The 16639-nt window shown below is 37.3% G+C and overlaps 1 protein-coding gene across 3 annotated transcripts in view; it reads left to right on the top strand.

The window, feature by feature from the left end:
- The window catches only part of LOC113044585 (neuropilin-2-like), a 70523-nt gene extending 57159 nt beyond the window's left edge, over nucleotides 1–13364 (top strand). The window contains exons 15-17 of one of the 3 annotated variants that reach the window (XM_026204684.1): nucleotides 1633–1665; nucleotides 9394–9453; nucleotides 11105–13364. In XM_026204684.1, the coding sequence (XP_026060469.1) occupies nucleotides 1633–1665; nucleotides 9394–9453; nucleotides 11105–11409 (398 nt within the window). In that variant the 3' untranslated portion in view covers nucleotides 11410–13364. Of the gene's footprint in view, nucleotides 1–1632; nucleotides 1666–5201; nucleotides 7524–9393; nucleotides 9454–11104 lie in introns of those variants that run through there. The other 2 variants (XM_026204685.1, XM_026204686.1) reach the window with 2 other exon arrangements.
- Nucleotides 13365–16639: the final 3275 nt, after the last annotated feature.

Here is a 16639-nt window from a genome sequence, read left to right as displayed (position 1 = left end):
CATTAGGTTTGTCATTTTGTTGTCCTTAATAGCAACAATAAAAAAATATATAAAAAGTAAATTTGCATTATCTCGACCAGATGTTTCTCCCTGCCACGCTCTTTCTGGTTTCCTGTGAAGTTCATTTTTATCTCTTCATTACAGACGACCATATTCCAGTTCCACCACTCCACCATAATTCGTTGAAAATCTCACTCCATAAACCTCTCTATTTACAGTGATCAAACCTTAGCCATCATAGCCACTATCTCAAAGAGCTTCTCAAACATGAAAGGAGGACACACACAAAAAAATACTGCGGCTCGTTGTTTGCCATCAAATGCAAAATGTAGAATCAAATCTAGGCCACAAATGCCCCTGGGCCCCGATGCTAATCTATGTTTCATTATTTCCTTTGCGCTTCTCCTTCCATGTTTGTAAACAGAGATTTTTAACGGAATTAGCTGATAGCCCGAGCTTTTTGAAGATGGATCTCGCACAGAAGCTTTGTGGTTTATGTTCTTAAAGACATCAGAATGTGACCATTTGCTCGCCGCTACTACGATTCCCAGTCCACAACTGGAAACCCTGATTTAGTCATTTTTGGCTTGCAGCATCGCCACTTGGCTCGCTCCGAAGATACGGGAATTGGTGGTTCATTTCGAATCCAAAAATTGGAAGCCTCCTGAGCTCGTGTTCCACCATGCGCCTGCTGTGATTCTTCCCAAAGCATGCTGGGAGAGTTCATGTCGACCCGTGCAGTTCCCGCCAAAAAGAGATCCCCGAGCCGCTGACCCCCTAGATAGTTTCTCGTCTTTTTCTAATTGTTTAAGAATTCAAGCAATATTCTCTGTCCCTCCATGTTTGCTCCCCCCAAAAAAACCTTCACAATATGTAAACATCTTGAAAACGGGCTTCTGTGCCAACAAACTGGGAATCAAAATGCCTTATCTGAACACTGAATGGGGGTCCAGATAATATAGATAATTTAGGTGAAGGAAAAATGCTTTTAAGTAATTGCATTTGGAAACAGCACCTGGGTGAACATGGTCATCAAGATTTTTTGCATTGTTACATTGCATTGTTATTTTCATGACCATTAAGCACCTCATGCAATATTTATACAAATAAAATAGCAATAGAAGGACCATTTAAAATGATTCAGTGAAAGTAAAAGTGATACATACTTTGATACATTCCTGTATTAATTAGTAAAAAAAAAGGTATCTGTATCTGTGTTTGTACAGTATCTGTTCTTAGTAACTATACAGTTTATATGTTTTAATTGGAAAAACAACAAGGTACTAGATTTGTTTGTATTATAATAAATTAATACTAATAATATTAATAATATATATATTCATGGTCCTGTTTTCTTTTAATTGGAGGGTTAAATATTTCAGAAACCATCTTTAGATTGATTTCCTTTGTGTTCTCTGATGTAGGTTATTCAAATACATATATATACAAATATATATATATATATATATATTTTTTTTTTTTAATTCATTGCATGTTTTCAGAGTCATCAGCATCTGCTACAGTAATGCATGGATGTACTCCACTGTTAACCTCACATTGCAGATTAACATTTTGCTCTGTTTGTCTTTCTCGCTTTCTCTGCCTCTCCCCATTTTTCTCTTCCTCATCTAGAGCCTTTTGCCGCGTTCCCTCCAGATATGTCTGGTGAGTTTAAACTCTCTGCCTCGAGTGTGAATGTTTGCACTTCCTGCTCTCTGCCCTGCTCAGCAGTTATTGTTTACAGCGATGATCTAGGGTTCGTTTTACTTCCTAGCATGTGGTATTTATGCAGTGAGTTGAGGAGCCTGGGGTTAGGTCGGTTATTTGAGGTGACCAATCCGTTTTTTTACATATTTAAGGTCCCAGTTGGGAAAGATGCTCAAACATGGGCTGTCAGCTGGCTGCTGAACCCATGAGGCTGATCTGCCACAATGTGACACAATTTGGCATTCAAGGAATAGTTCCTCTGGAATACCAAGAAAATTCACCTTCATGTCACTTAAAAATTGTATGACTTTTTTCTTGCATGAAATATTCCAGTCATTATTCGCTGAACATCATCCTTTCTGTCATATCTCTCAAATCTATTTGAGGTTGTGTCAATATTGTATCGTTTGATGTCATTTGCTATTCGTAGCAGTCCAAACCAGATGGGTATCCTGTCAGTCTATTTTAGAGGCATCTTCTCCATTCAGCCATGCTAACACTTGTGCATTCCTATGGAGAGCCTTGGACATGTTTTAGGTTTAACCATTTGATCAGACTTTAGTTTGTGGACCAATTCCCACTTTTAACTATTACCTACAGCTACGGCCTCAGTAAACTCCTATTTTTCTGCTTATTAATAGTTAGTAAGATAGTTGTTTAAGTTTAAGTATAGGGTAAGATTAAGGGATCTAAAATGCTGTTTACAGTATAAGGCATTAGTATGTGCTTTATAAGTACTAATAAACAGCCAATATGCTAGTAATGTACATGCTAATATGCAACTAGTTAATAGTGACAACCGGTCCCTAAACTAAAGTGTTACCAAAGAAACTGAAACTATATTCATCGTCTATAGAAACTCTCGAAAATGTATATAATGTATCTAAATCTGTCTGCTAAAGGAACTCCTTTGTGACTCATTGCATGGCAAATAATGCAACAAGAAAATAAAAAAAAATAAAGGAAAATAGTTCATAGGTTCATATGTAAAGGCATGTCTGTTTTATTGGCGTCATTTAAACTCCAAAACACACATTTTATTTTTATGAATAGCTGATCCTGTGCTCTGCCTGATCCAACAAAAATGTTATTTTAGATAAAACATGGACAGCTATAAATTAATTCTTTCTAGAGCTGTTGAAGAAAAGCCTGTATGCTTCTAGAATGCATTCATTTGAAAAAATTGGTACCTGGTACAGAAAGAAACGTAATCATCATCTAATGATTTTTTCATCATTAAGGATGATCTTTAATTACAAACGACTACAAAAGGCATGGGGATTGTGAGAAAAGTGTAGGATCCCTTGAAACCCCAGTATTTGTCAGTGGGTATGGACACATAGACATGGACTGCAGTCCAACACAGGACACCAAAGCAGTATGATGTTTGTTTATATATATATATATATATATATATATATATATATATATATATATATATATATATATATATATATATATATATATATATATATATATATATATATATATATATATATATATATTTGGCACTCCATTTCTTTTTATTGCAATTTTTCTTTTTCTTTTTTTTTACATGGAATCTTGCATTGGCAGGAATACCCAAACAAGCTACCGGCATATTAGCACCTCCACTTTCTTTTGTGAAAAGAGTGTCAATAAAAGACACAGGCAGAGCCAAGTCACTCTCCTTAATGAGTGGCTCAGTCATGCTCCGTAGCTGAATATAGCATAACAAGATGTCTGCCTGTGCCGGGTTCTGCTCAGATGGCAGCATTGCATCAGAGACTCAGGGTATGTCTCCTTGGAGTCTCTGGAGAACTGTTTTTTGGTGTCATTCTTTTCTCGAATGTTCGCTTCTCACATGGTGCTTACTAATCTGTGAGATAGACAAAGCAGGGCTGACAAAAACCTCTGGTTCCACTTGTTGTGTAATCATAATAGTTGTTACTATTTTGGCTGTTTTCGTCGAGGTGTAGGGTTATTTGGCAATCCATTTCTTTGTTTTTATTTTCAGTGTTTCAGAAATTGCTCAAAGCTGTATCAATTTAAAGTCATCATGCGGCGCTTCACCTTGGCTTTCTAGAGCAGCTGAACTCATCTGGTAGTGCTGTGGTTGGTGTGAAAATTAGCCTATCACAAGCCTGGTTTAATGGTTGAAATTTATCTGAGAAACGGAATGTATGCATATTTAGCCATAAATCTATAATGACTTGCATCTGTACTTTAGTTGTATATACTGATGTTATGTTTTATTTCATTTATATTGTATTTACTTTTTTAACTTAAGTTGTTATTTATTTGTCATATTATATAACTATATTATATTATTATATATCTTTCTAAATGTATTAATTTATGTATTCATTTTAGTGCTGTCAAACAATTAATTGCGATTAATCGCATCCAAAATAAAAACTAATTGTTTAAATAATATATGTGCATATTTATTATGTGTATATAAAGACACACATACAGCATACATTTTGAAAATATTTAGATGTATTCACATGTATGTATTTATATTCATATAAATTATATCATATATATCCCCCTTTCATGTAAAGCACTTTGTAATATAAATTACATATAAATTTAACAAATTATTATTATATTATATATAAATATATTTAATATAGATAATATATATAAATATATTTTATATATATATATATATATATATATATATATATATATATATATATATATATATATATATATATATATATATATATACATATATATATATATATTTATATACATGCATGTGTGTGTGTATTTATATATCCATAATAAATATACACAGTACACATCATCAGATTTCCACATAGTCACATTGGGTCTCTCTAAATCTCAGTTGTGATCCTATTCTGATATAGTGGTGCATCAAGATGTATTTGACGAAGTTGGCGATGCCCAACCCTGTTAAAAACTCAGTTATCTGTCAGCATTCTGCAAGAACCAGAAGACTGAACTGAGGGAGAACAGAATGCATGTGCCTCTGCTTGGCAAAACAGCCTCTTGTTTTGAATGCAGCCCCAATGTACCCCTAAGACATAACGGTTTGGAGAACTACCAGCACTTGTAGTCTTGTATCCACCTGCCCTTTGATTAGTCCTGGAGAGAGACTTGTCCCAAAATACAGCATGCTAAACAAAATACAGTTCGATTCATAGTATGGCATTCCCACTCCCCAGGACTAGAGTGGGGCAGTCTTTATTTGCAACATGCTTGCAGTCTGACTCAGGTGCCTATTTGAAAGCATGTTACATAACAGCACTGCATTCACTCCAATTGTTTCAATGTACATGCCTCTATGCAAACCGAACATAGATCCTAAACAACTATTCTGCTACTGGAAAGCGGTTATGTCATGGCGATTTCGAACAGTGAAACATGGAGCATGAAGCTTATGCCAAAACAGTCAATACAGCATCTTTCATGGCATTAGTGTGTTTGCTTTTGAACCTAGCAGTAGTGTGGCGTCTTTCACAGTTTGTATATCTCTCCACCAGGGGGAGCCCTACCAGGCAAGAGTGAGCCAACAATAGATACGCTGTCAGTACCACCCGTTTTGCCCAACTGGTATTACGTAATGGCTGGTGGAGGAGCCATCTTGTTCCTGCTCATTGTCATTGTCATGGCCATTAGCTGTCGCCATCTTACGGCCAGGAGGAACCAACCCACAATGGCCTACTACAGCCCCCACAATGCACATTATCCGAACGGCGGCCTGCACAGGGCTGGGGTGACGCCCAAGTTGACTGTATGGGTTGAGAAGGGTGATGGGAATTCCTACTGGTGACCACCTGGACTAAAGGTTTAGAGGTTTACCTGCAAATGCTGACTTCCTGAAGGAAGTCCTTGACAAATGCAGATCTCAGACTGAAGAGTTGGAGGAGAAACTCAAAGAACGCTCTCAGATGCTTGGATTCGAATGCATCCAGATGAATCCAACACTTTGATTTCTGTGTTCTGTTCTGTTCTTTTCTTTCTTGGATAGTGACGACCCTGTCTTACTAGCGTGCTCAGCTTGTTTACGACATCTAGCCAGCTCGTATTTATCTGGAGGGAACTTCTCCAAGAGCAAATCTGTATCTGGCCTCTTGATGAACGCCTAGCCAAGAGAACGTGTTATCCAATGACCTCAATCACTGATCCTGGACTGACTTTGATCCAATGTGCTGTACTTATGTTAAATCAATGCGACTGGACAAGGTCAGAACATCGGTGACTTCAGAGCTGTTGTGGTCATGCCACAATGTTTGCACTTTGACTAGTCCCTGAGATTGATTACGAGTACTTTACCTGATTAGAGCAGAACATGGGAACAGACCTTTGGTGGAAGAGAGAATATGAAGCTTTCAGATGCATTTAAGCATATGGGCGAGGCTCCATTACTGAGAATGTGCTTCTTAGCACTTTTTGAATACAAAGCAAGCATGATTTAATTAGTAATAAGGGAAGGTGAAGTATTGCTTAAAAGGTTTCTGCATGTAAACAACTTAAGTCTGATAAATGGAGAGTCCACCTAAGATGATATAAACATATGGTGTCATAATGAACACTGCCTTTAAAGTCAACATGAAATCAAAATTGAGTCTTATTGTGAACAGTTAATCAATGCATTGTCATTACAAAGAGAAAAATGCTTGTGTAATGAATTTATTTTTTTTACTTATGTAACTTAGATCATACCAATTACTGGTTAATGTTATTGGCAACAATTGTTTTAGGCTGCAGTTGTATGTAACACAGCCTTTCTTAAAACCTTGCCAATATTTACCGCGGTAAATTAATGCCAGATAAAAATAAAAAAGCCTCACTGAAAATAGCAGGAAGAATGTGCAAACTCACTTTTAGACTCTGTCCTTGTATGAAACGCCATATTTTCACCATTCAATCAATTCTCACAGAATAAGTCCCATCTAAAAGTTGTTCATTATGGAACTAAAATGCACTGCAAATGTTCTTTCATGTTGACTTTAAACATTTTATTAGGCATGGTTTTATATCAATGATGTGCTCAACTTAAAATAAAGGAGTGGCGCCATCAGTGAGATAAGAGAATTATGTGAAAGAGGGATTCAGCAAGGGAGTCTTCATGTTTTGTGTTTGTTTCTGTGTTCTCTGTGGCAGTATCTAGGTTATTCCTTTCTATCTCGCATTTCTCACATTCGTTTCCCAAAGATCCCCTAAAACTGTGTTGGCGTGTGTTATTCTGAGCGAACGTTTGCTGGTGCGGAGGCTCCAAAAACAAGTCCCATAAACAAAGACAGCTGTTTCCTTTCTCCGTCTCCACGCTATGAAGAAGCACTGAGCGCTGGGGTGGGAGAGAACTTGCGCAGATATCAACACCTGGTAGCAATTTTGGTTCATTGAAGCATCGTGAAGCTTCAGGAGTGATTAGCATTGAATGTTGTCCAAGATTGCCATATGCTTTTTCATAGCCATGTTGAATCATTTACTGAATTGAGTTGTCATTGAGTTTTATAGGTTATATTAATCAGTTCTGTATTAGGACAGGGGAGTGTCACGAACATACTGTGACAGTACCATTTGATTATTATATAGTATTGCAGTGCTACTCCAAGGTATTACCTTAGTACACAAGTCCAAAGGGGTAACCGTTTTAAAGGAATAGGTCTCCCCAAAATGAAAACTTAATGCAATGTTATTTATTATGACTTCCTTTCTTCTAAGACAAAAGGAAATGTTTTAAAGAATTTTCATTATGCAACTCTATGTAAGTGAAAATGATTTCACCATATATCATTTTGTATGGAACCACAGGATATATTTATGTGAGCAAAAATAAAGCCATTATTTGCTCAAAACTAATTTGCATTGGTGTTTAATCAAGTACGGTGGCAAATTTGACATTAGTGATGTTCAATGATAGCCCATGTTCAACCCCTTTCGTGTTTTCATTTTATAGAAAAAGTTTAAACATTTCCTTTTGTCTTTCACATATGAAAGAAAGGTATGCAGGTTTGGAATGACTTGAGTAAATGATTACCGAATGATTCATTTTCACGTGAACTATGCCTTTAAGAATATTCTGCAGATCTAGAAAAAGCATTTCAAAGGTCTTCATGTCGATATAAGAAGTATAGAGCTGTTCAAAATGGAAATAAAAGGATAAAGACCCTTGGCTCCTGCGGGGCTTTTTAATGCCATTTCCTGCTGTGAGGTGGTAAGAGATGTTTTGGCACCGTCATGCAATGTGCTTTTAAAGCAGCCACTTTATCTCTCTTTTCTTTCCTAAACCGTGTCCCCCTTTCTTTCTTCACTCTTAATATTTTTTAATTAGTTAATGGACCAGATACCATTTATTAAAGCTGCTAAAGGCGTTCCGTCTCCCGCCCTGTGTCTCTCGTCGACTCGGGAAACCACATTAATGAGTGCGAGTGCTCTCTCTCGAGAACACCGTCAACACGTCACCCAGCGAGGTGTGATGCCAAACAGCCATTCTTCTCGGGCTCTTAAATGCATCCGCGTATCCTGAACCGAGAATACTTCTAATAAAGCAAAACAGTCTATTTTTCAAAGAGCGGAGGATTGAGGTTGATGTTCACACCCCTGCCGATGTCTGCTCGGATCCAAATGGCTCATGCTAACTGTACTTTTGGACACGGCATCTCAGGGGTTGTCGAACAATCGACATCATTCTCCTCGGTGGTGGGGAGTTGGGTAGAATAGATCGCTCACAATGGATCCAGTCAGGCTACCGCCTTCACATCCTTGGTGTGCGAGCTATCACATTGATTTCTTTGCTTTTAGACACATTGTGCTCTGACTTGGACATTTTTGGAACAAAGCGACCTGATCCATAAAGCCATCTGAAAATTATGGGCCTTTTATTACACCGCAAAGCTTACTTAGGCGGTGGTGATGCTTCTGTACCAGACTATGAATTTAATCATAATAATGAGGATGATGATGATAATGCACTTTGCTTTATTAAAAAGTACCTTCTAACTGTGGTCAGCCTATACCTCAACTTTGAAATGAGTAAATTGTTTAAAATGCGAATGTGAACAGAATATTTTTTTGCTTGATGAATTTGTGTCTTGAAAACCTGCTTTTAAAATGTGACAATAAAATCTTATTTTTTTAATCCTCACTTCTTTTTATATCTATTTATATCAGAGCAGTAACAATAGACGTTGGCCTATTTTTGCTGCTATATTTGTGTGTTCCCTTAATGTTTAAATGCTGGTGTGCTTCAATTAGTAATTATGTAGGTCACATGATGTTATTCTCTGTACCCTGTAATTATGTTACATATCTTGTGACCCTTTAATAATTTTATTACTTAGCCTCATGTCTCAAAATATACTTATTTAGATCTCTGTCAATCCAAGGCCCGATACTTTACACAAGCACATGTATGCAAACACTTTGAGTGACACAGACTCTGTTTTACAGGATATTGTATAATATTAGGTATTAGTGTAAATTAGCAAGTTTTCTGAAGTTAGATACTGTGTATTGTTGATGTGTTTAGAGCTAGTTATCTGAATAATCAAATGTTATGATGTGAAGATGACTTTAATGCCCTATTGTGTACTGAAGTTTGTTAATAATGCAAATTTTTATTCATTAATACATATATGATTGTGAATATGCACTTATTGGCCACAAAACACTTTATTTTGTGTCGTATTATATATTTCAATACAATGTTTACATTTCTGTCCACAGTTAAAAAACCAGCGGTTGGAAATGGGCGTATCTCGAATGGGAAGGACCACATAAATGCAGGTTAGTTCACAGAGCATCTGTGCATATGTTTGTAAGGGTTGAGATGACATCCTACAGTTTGTTTGTGTGGGTATGTACATGTTTGTTCATACTCGCATCGCCCTCACCCTGCATTTCTGCAGAAAAAAACCCATCTGCAGTTATCAGACTTTCCGCCCCTTCCCTTTCCGCTATCACACAGTTGGAATCCATCTAACTCATAAAGATGTCTTTGTTTTGGCTCTTAAATAAATAAATAAAAAAGACAAGGACGAGTTAATTACCCACCCGAAATCTGTTCATCCTTATAGACTGTCAACCCCCCTCCGTCTGTCTTCTTTTCACTTTCCCTGACTTCCTTTATCGATGTCTTCCATCTTTTTCTCATTTTCCCCCTACTCTAATACAATGTAATGAAGTCTGTTTAGCTTACACTCTACACAAGCTGTCAATCACCTCAGAAGCCATTTGTTGGAACTAAAAGGGCAAAAGCTTTAACAAAATGCAACAGATATCAGTCAAAGTGCAAAAGCAGCTCAGCTGGTGCGAGTTTTGGCATCAGCTCGCTGTCAAAAGCAGCCTAATTAAGCCTAAAGCAAGCGCTAGCAAGGCACAGGGTGCCACAAAAGAGTTTACGGCTTAGTTTTGTCAGCTGAAAACAACCATGCCGACAGAATTCTCACACAGACCAAGCCATTAGTTAGGATCTTCCTCCATAGGATACTGTGTGGGAAAACAAACACAAAAACTTCTGTTTAGCCTTCAAAGGCTGTAGTGTTGAACAAAATATTCTTAGGAAAACAAGTCATATAAGTACAGTAATTGCACATTATACCATGGTATTATTTTAAGTACTTTGAAGTACCATGGTATTTACTTCAAAATACTTCAAAGAATACATTGTAAATATGTTAATGGTAAAACATGTTAATCATTGTCCTTTTTCAATTACATATTCTACTATTGAATATTGAATATGTGACATACTGTGGTATTCTTGAAAGTACCTTGGTTTAAGAAAACAAAATGTGGTACATGAATTTAAGTATCATGGTACGTATATCTCAAAGTACCATGATATTACCTTATGATGCTGTCACTCTACCACGGTATCAACACAGTACTTTTTGTAACTATACCAGCTGATACAATCACTATATATTTTGTGGGAGATTACATTCTTTTAAAGAATACCATGGTCTTAACACAAAAATCATGGTAGTACCATGGTACTTTTTCACTTAGTTTGACCTGGTAGTCCTTTTATTTTTGGACATGTGCCATGTCAGTGCAATAGTACTCTTCTAAAACGCCAAAGTACCTCAAAGAATACCATGTTAGTACTTTGTCACTTAAAGAAATGTTTGCCATGTTAGTACCATGGTTTTATTGAAAACTAGCATGGTTAACCATTTAAAACCATGGGGTAGCTGAATTTCGATATCATGGTTTAAAATAGTACCGTCTGATGCTTCACTGTAACATGGTACTACCACAGTAATTTTTTTGAAGGCTACCATTTAATACCATCAATATATTTGGTGGGAGATCATACTCCTTTAAATACAACCATGACATTACCATTGTATTAAGTCCAAAAGCAAAAGTTTATGTACATGAGATTGTAAAGAACGTTCTTTTTATGTGCCCTCCCATCCTCTTGTTGTTGTAGGTTTCCAGTTTCCAGAGTGGAGCACAGCCGAAACGCCATCTGAGCCTCCAGTGACACATGTGGTTGATAAGGACAACACTTGGCTGTATTCTCTGGACCCCATTCTCCTGACCATCATCGTCATGAGTTCTCTGGGCGTTCTTCTAGGTGCTGTGTGCGCTGGCCTCCTTCTTTACTGCACCTGCTCATACGGCGGCTTGACGTCACGCTCGTCCACTACTTTGGAGAACTACAACTTCGAGCTGTATGATGGGATTAAGCACAAAGTAAAGCTTAACCAACAGCGCTGCTGCTCCGAGGCTTGAGGAGAACAGATGGGGAGATATCAAGTATCCTAAAATGACCTCAAAGTAACCCGATTTGACTCTTTGAAGAGACGAGCCTCATCTCTTAGTATTCCTGGAATGCATGTCCATCTCAGCTGGAGAGCTCCTAGACTTAACTTCTCCTGGAGCTTATTTTCCAAGCAGTTGTGCTTATTTAGCTCTAATGCTGCTGCCAAGGACTTCCTCGTCTTTCACTGGATTGCATCAAAAGTGGAGAGTTTGGAGCTGCAAGGATTGAAACCCTTTCCAGGGCCCAGCCTCAAAATAAATGTCGATACATATCAATGTTCTCCTATTCCAAAAAGATGAGAGTATATCAGTTTAGATTTCTAAGAGGTCTAGTTTTTAAAGTGGGAGATCTATGGCTGGACTTTAGAGCTACAAAGGTCTGCCCACCATCATTCCCAAAAGTACATTTGTGGCCTACGATGTGGTGCATTGTTTGTAAAGGCTTTGGTGGGTTTAATGTTGCTTCATTGTTTTTCCCTCGCAGAGAAGTTCAGTAGCCCAGGGTGATTATACGTCATTATTATTGTGTGTTTACAACCCATTGCTTTCAGCCAACCATTTTGTTTCTCTTGTCACTCTGACAGTTTGGAAATGGAAAAGTAAGACAGATTGAGGGTTCTTAGATTTAGTTTTCGGCAAAGTGTGTTTTGTGGATTGTGTTTTGAAAAAAAAAGGCACCACACTTGTTTAAAACAACTGAGGATTTTGTCAGTGCAACCTATGGATTGCTGTTACTGGGAGACAGGACTGACAAGCTCATGTGCTTTGAGCTAGCAAACAGGCATTAAATAATGTGAAACAAGGGTTGAAAGTCTGACAGATATACTGAAGGATGGGTTTGAAATACAATTTCTCTTATTTTTACTCTGGGCATTAAATAATGCTACAGTTATTAACTCAGAGAGATTCAGGTCCACTTCTTGTATTTAAAGAAAAAAAGACTAAATCTAGTGGTGCAATATATCTTGGCTCTTGGGTCAAACAGATATTTTTCACCTCAAAATTAATGTTTAAAGGGTCTGTAAGAGGTAAAATAGTTTAGATTTGGATCAATTTGAAGTAAAAAAAAAGTGTAAGCAAAAATATTTAATATATTTTCTTGAAATCCTTATTGAGATGCCTAGATAAGTGTTCCAAAACCTGTCAGCGGTGACCAACATTAATTCAACTTAAAACATAAATGAAAATAAAAAACATTTTGCTGTTCTTTTAGGTTATGTGAAAACATTATAGGACCTAACACAGAGGCTTGAGGAACACCAATGCTTTCAAATGTACATCATACAGCAGTTCTTTCCTCTGTTTCATTCCAAATCGATATTTTCCTCTCTTTTACAAAATTTTATGTTTCCATGCTTAGGCTTTATGTTAACAGGAGACAGGTTTGGTTGTAAATCTGCTCCCCTGTGGTTTTCAAAGACTAGAAAAGGGTTGAAGACAGATGCCGTAAATCTTTACCTACTTGCTCAGATGTGATTTCTTACCCTCGTACATGCTCAAAAACGCATCCTTGGAGTTGGTGGAAATAAATACACCCAAAGCACACTACATCTCTGCAGAATAAGACACACAATGAGAGTCTGGGATCTTTTTTTTTTTAGTTTTGAGGCACTAACAGGTGAGCCTAGATGTTTCTACTGAACCCTGCTTGATCCATACACGTACTTCTTATCTTCTTGAAGACTCTTGCTACTGGACCCCTGGACTTTTGCAAGTGCCTTGGAGCTACTCTGTTCCAGCCTCTGCTCTGGACCTGAAAAAAAGACTGCTTTGGAGCATTCGTCTGTCTTAAACACTCAAAATACTTGAGAATCACAACACTGGGTATAATTCCAGTCTCTCTTTGGACACTTTGTACAGAAAATGTGCTTTTTATGATGATGATTATTGTTATTATGATTATTTAATAAAGGATTGTTAACATATTGGGTTGATATGGCGTTGAACATTTCAAGGTGGATCCATGAGGAACATCAGTTTGATGTTTTACGAGTCTAGAGTTTTGAAGTTACAAGAGCAAGGGCTTATGGGATTGATAAATGAGTAGAATACTTATTGCTCAACATGCTCACACACATGCAACTAATATTACAAATACCAGACCAGTACATAACCTCCACTGACAACAAAAGGAGTCCATCAATAGAACCTTTGACTCTATTAAATATCAACACATTCAGTCATAAAACACATACAAACTTACTCTCGCTTTCTCTTTCCAGCTATGTCTGCTACAGTTTCTCTCATCTCCCCATGGGCTCCCATTAGCGCGGACCTTCAGTCGCCTTCATTTAGGGGCTCACAACATCAAAGCTTTGAAGTGCCTTACTGTTCCACCCCCTAAAGTTCCCTTCATCCCTCCACCTCATACAACCACCCAGTTGCATCCATTTAACTATTTCTCTACCTTAGCTTCCTTTCTGCTTCATAGTGTGCCTGCCTTTGCCTTTACCACTCTGGATGTTTCACTGACTAATGATGGGAACAGTGAAATACAGTCCATTAAGGTCAATCAAATCAGCTTCGCTCAAGATCCCAAGAATACTAGTAGTATTGGAATTGTGTGGGTTTTGCTAAATGTGTGTCAAATTGAGGTAATCTACAGTATGTTGTTGTAGTCCCTTAAAAAATATTATATAATTCTCTTATAATTAATTACACTAAATTAAATGGACTGCCGCATAGAAATGTAGGACACAGAAACTTCCAAGAAAAAAGGGTCACCCATATGGACATCATCAGACTCTGGACACGAACTATAAACTGCAAATACTGTAGTCAAACTTTGATCATGATCTAGATCTAGAGGAATATTATTTACCATTCCCACGCTTCATATTGCTCCCGAGATCAAAATTTTGACTAGCACATCAGTCATTTCAAATGTAGAGTCCCTAAAAGCCATTTTGAAGAAATACATCAGTGGTTTTGTAGACTGGAATAACATGATTTCCAAATATTTTAAAATGTTCTATTGGCTGATTCTTGATTAATGAAGTTCTGTCTTTAAACTCAATACAAGGCATCTGGATGTGTGGCTTTGATCGGCAAACTGGACTGAGTGATGGTGAACCAGGAAATTGCTCCAAGGAGCCCGGCCGTCGGGCTCTGCTTTTCCACCCAAATTATTCTAAACTTTTGTTTCGTAAATGTTTTCCCTCCCTGTCAGATTGAAATCTAATTCTCCACTGGGGCCCTGCTAGCGAAGATCAGAGAGCTTTCCCTCTTTCTCAGTAAGCCGGACTTTCCATCAAATTCAGCCTTGCATGCTTGAAGCTTGTAGGTGATCAGCTTTTGAAGGGGGCGCACTAAGAAATACAAAGAGTGCACAGCTAATTCATCTCCAGAGAACTTGACAAATGATGGAGAACTAGAGGCACGCAACTGTACTCCTCCATTCCCCGCTGGTTATTGAGACTAATGTCAGTTTCTGATGTAAAGGATTTGGTGCATCTGAACGACTCCATTGAGGGAGGGCTTTCATGTTGCAAATTATTCATTTGCTTTAACGATTTTAGCAGATGCTGTTTCTTAGCAAGGTCAATGCACGACATCCTCAGTCTGGTTGGTTTCACATCAGAACAGATGCAGAAACATTTAAGACCAAGAGTTCATGGTTTCTATCTTTAAAAACAGCTTATTGTGCCACTGAGTGTCAGTAACAACACGACATGCTCTACTGGTAATATTCATGCCAGCATTACTTCCTCTGCTCTGTCCTTGTACATCCACAGATGAAATTATTTCCAAGCAATTATTTCCATATTTTTAAAAATGTTTCAGTGACCCTTAGTAACTCTCAGTGGAAGCAGTGAGTAGAAAAACCTCGATATGATTTTGCCAAATCAAACATGATCTGCTAATCCTGCAAAAACAATTATGAATAAATACTTAATTGCAATTATGAATACATATAAATAATGAATGATAAATATATTATACAGTACTTCCTATGCATATTTCTGATTATTATTATTATTATTATTATTATTATTATTATTATATTATTTTTATTTTTATATGTTTATATAATTTTATTATGAGTTTGACATTGCTCCTTTTATGTCATCTGTACTGAAATATTTTACTGTTTCTCTGTTGCATTTTAAATTCTTGCTTATTAAGAATGTTCCAAATTAGTTACGGTTCTGGTACAGTTCGGATGCTGTCTAAGTAGTCATAAGGCAAAAAAGACATCTCTGGGTTTTGGAACAGAACAAAATAAGGTTGATCTAAGAACTTGAAAAATCATGGTCACTGATTAGGGGATAAGACAAGAATGTAACTCTATAAAGCATTAGCATCTTTATTTATCAGATGAAAGTTTACATCGTCTGTCTAATAGTACAAATTAATTTCCCACATGTATACCTTTCCCTATCTCAGGCTCTGTTCGGGCCTTTGGCTCACTCAGCAGATTGTGGGACGTCCTCCCAGAGCAGCAGCCCTCCTCTCCCCTTGGCCAGCAGTTGAAAGCTCTTATCTGGGTCATTCGGAGGGAAGAGGGGATCTTTGTTTCCACTGGAGCTGGTGACAGCAGCAGTCACTGCTTCAGACCTCCCGCTCTCCTGCATCTTCATTACACACTCTAGAAGTAAATAAACAGAGGAACTGACTTAGAAAATCAGGTAGTCAATGGAAACTAAATGAGGTAAAAACGATTTTTATCAACAGTTTATTGTGGAAATAAAAAATCTTGGGAAAGGAAGTTCAAATGTACCAAAACACGGCACTATTGTTGTGGTGTGTTCCTTCCTGCAGTATTATGTGATAATCATCTTTTCTGAAATGAAAATAAGAACAGGAAAATGCATTTATAAAAGTGTTTTGTAAATACCATCTTTCTGCCAGCTCTATTCCTCTGGCAAAGCATTTCAATCATAGCTGTAAATGGAATAGACAGTAATGTGCAATAGTTAAAAGTAAAAAATCATACTGTGCTTTACTATGTCAGTTCCAATACATTTCTGATTTTAGCTGCTCTGCAGGCTCAAAGTAATATATTATAACTGACGTAAAAAGAATTGCATGAAAATGTAGTGTTTATGTGAGTTGTGCTTGTATTACAGCTCTGAACGATGTGTGGCTCAAGGCACTCAGGAGACTCAGGAGTTAATGTTCTGCCCAGCTGTTTGAACGTCTATTCACCTTAACCAGACCACAATTAAAGTCACTCAAAAACATTTATAAACTCTCATTC

The sequence above is a fragment of the Carassius auratus genome, chromosome 26 (assembly GCF_003368295.1).
Source record: "Carassius auratus strain Wakin chromosome 26, ASM336829v1, whole genome shotgun sequence".
NCBI lineage: Eukaryota > Metazoa > Chordata > Actinopteri > Cypriniformes > Cyprinidae > Carassius > Carassius auratus.
Note: the sequence above shows the minus strand (reverse complement) of the source record. Positions and strands in the feature narration are given on the sequence as shown.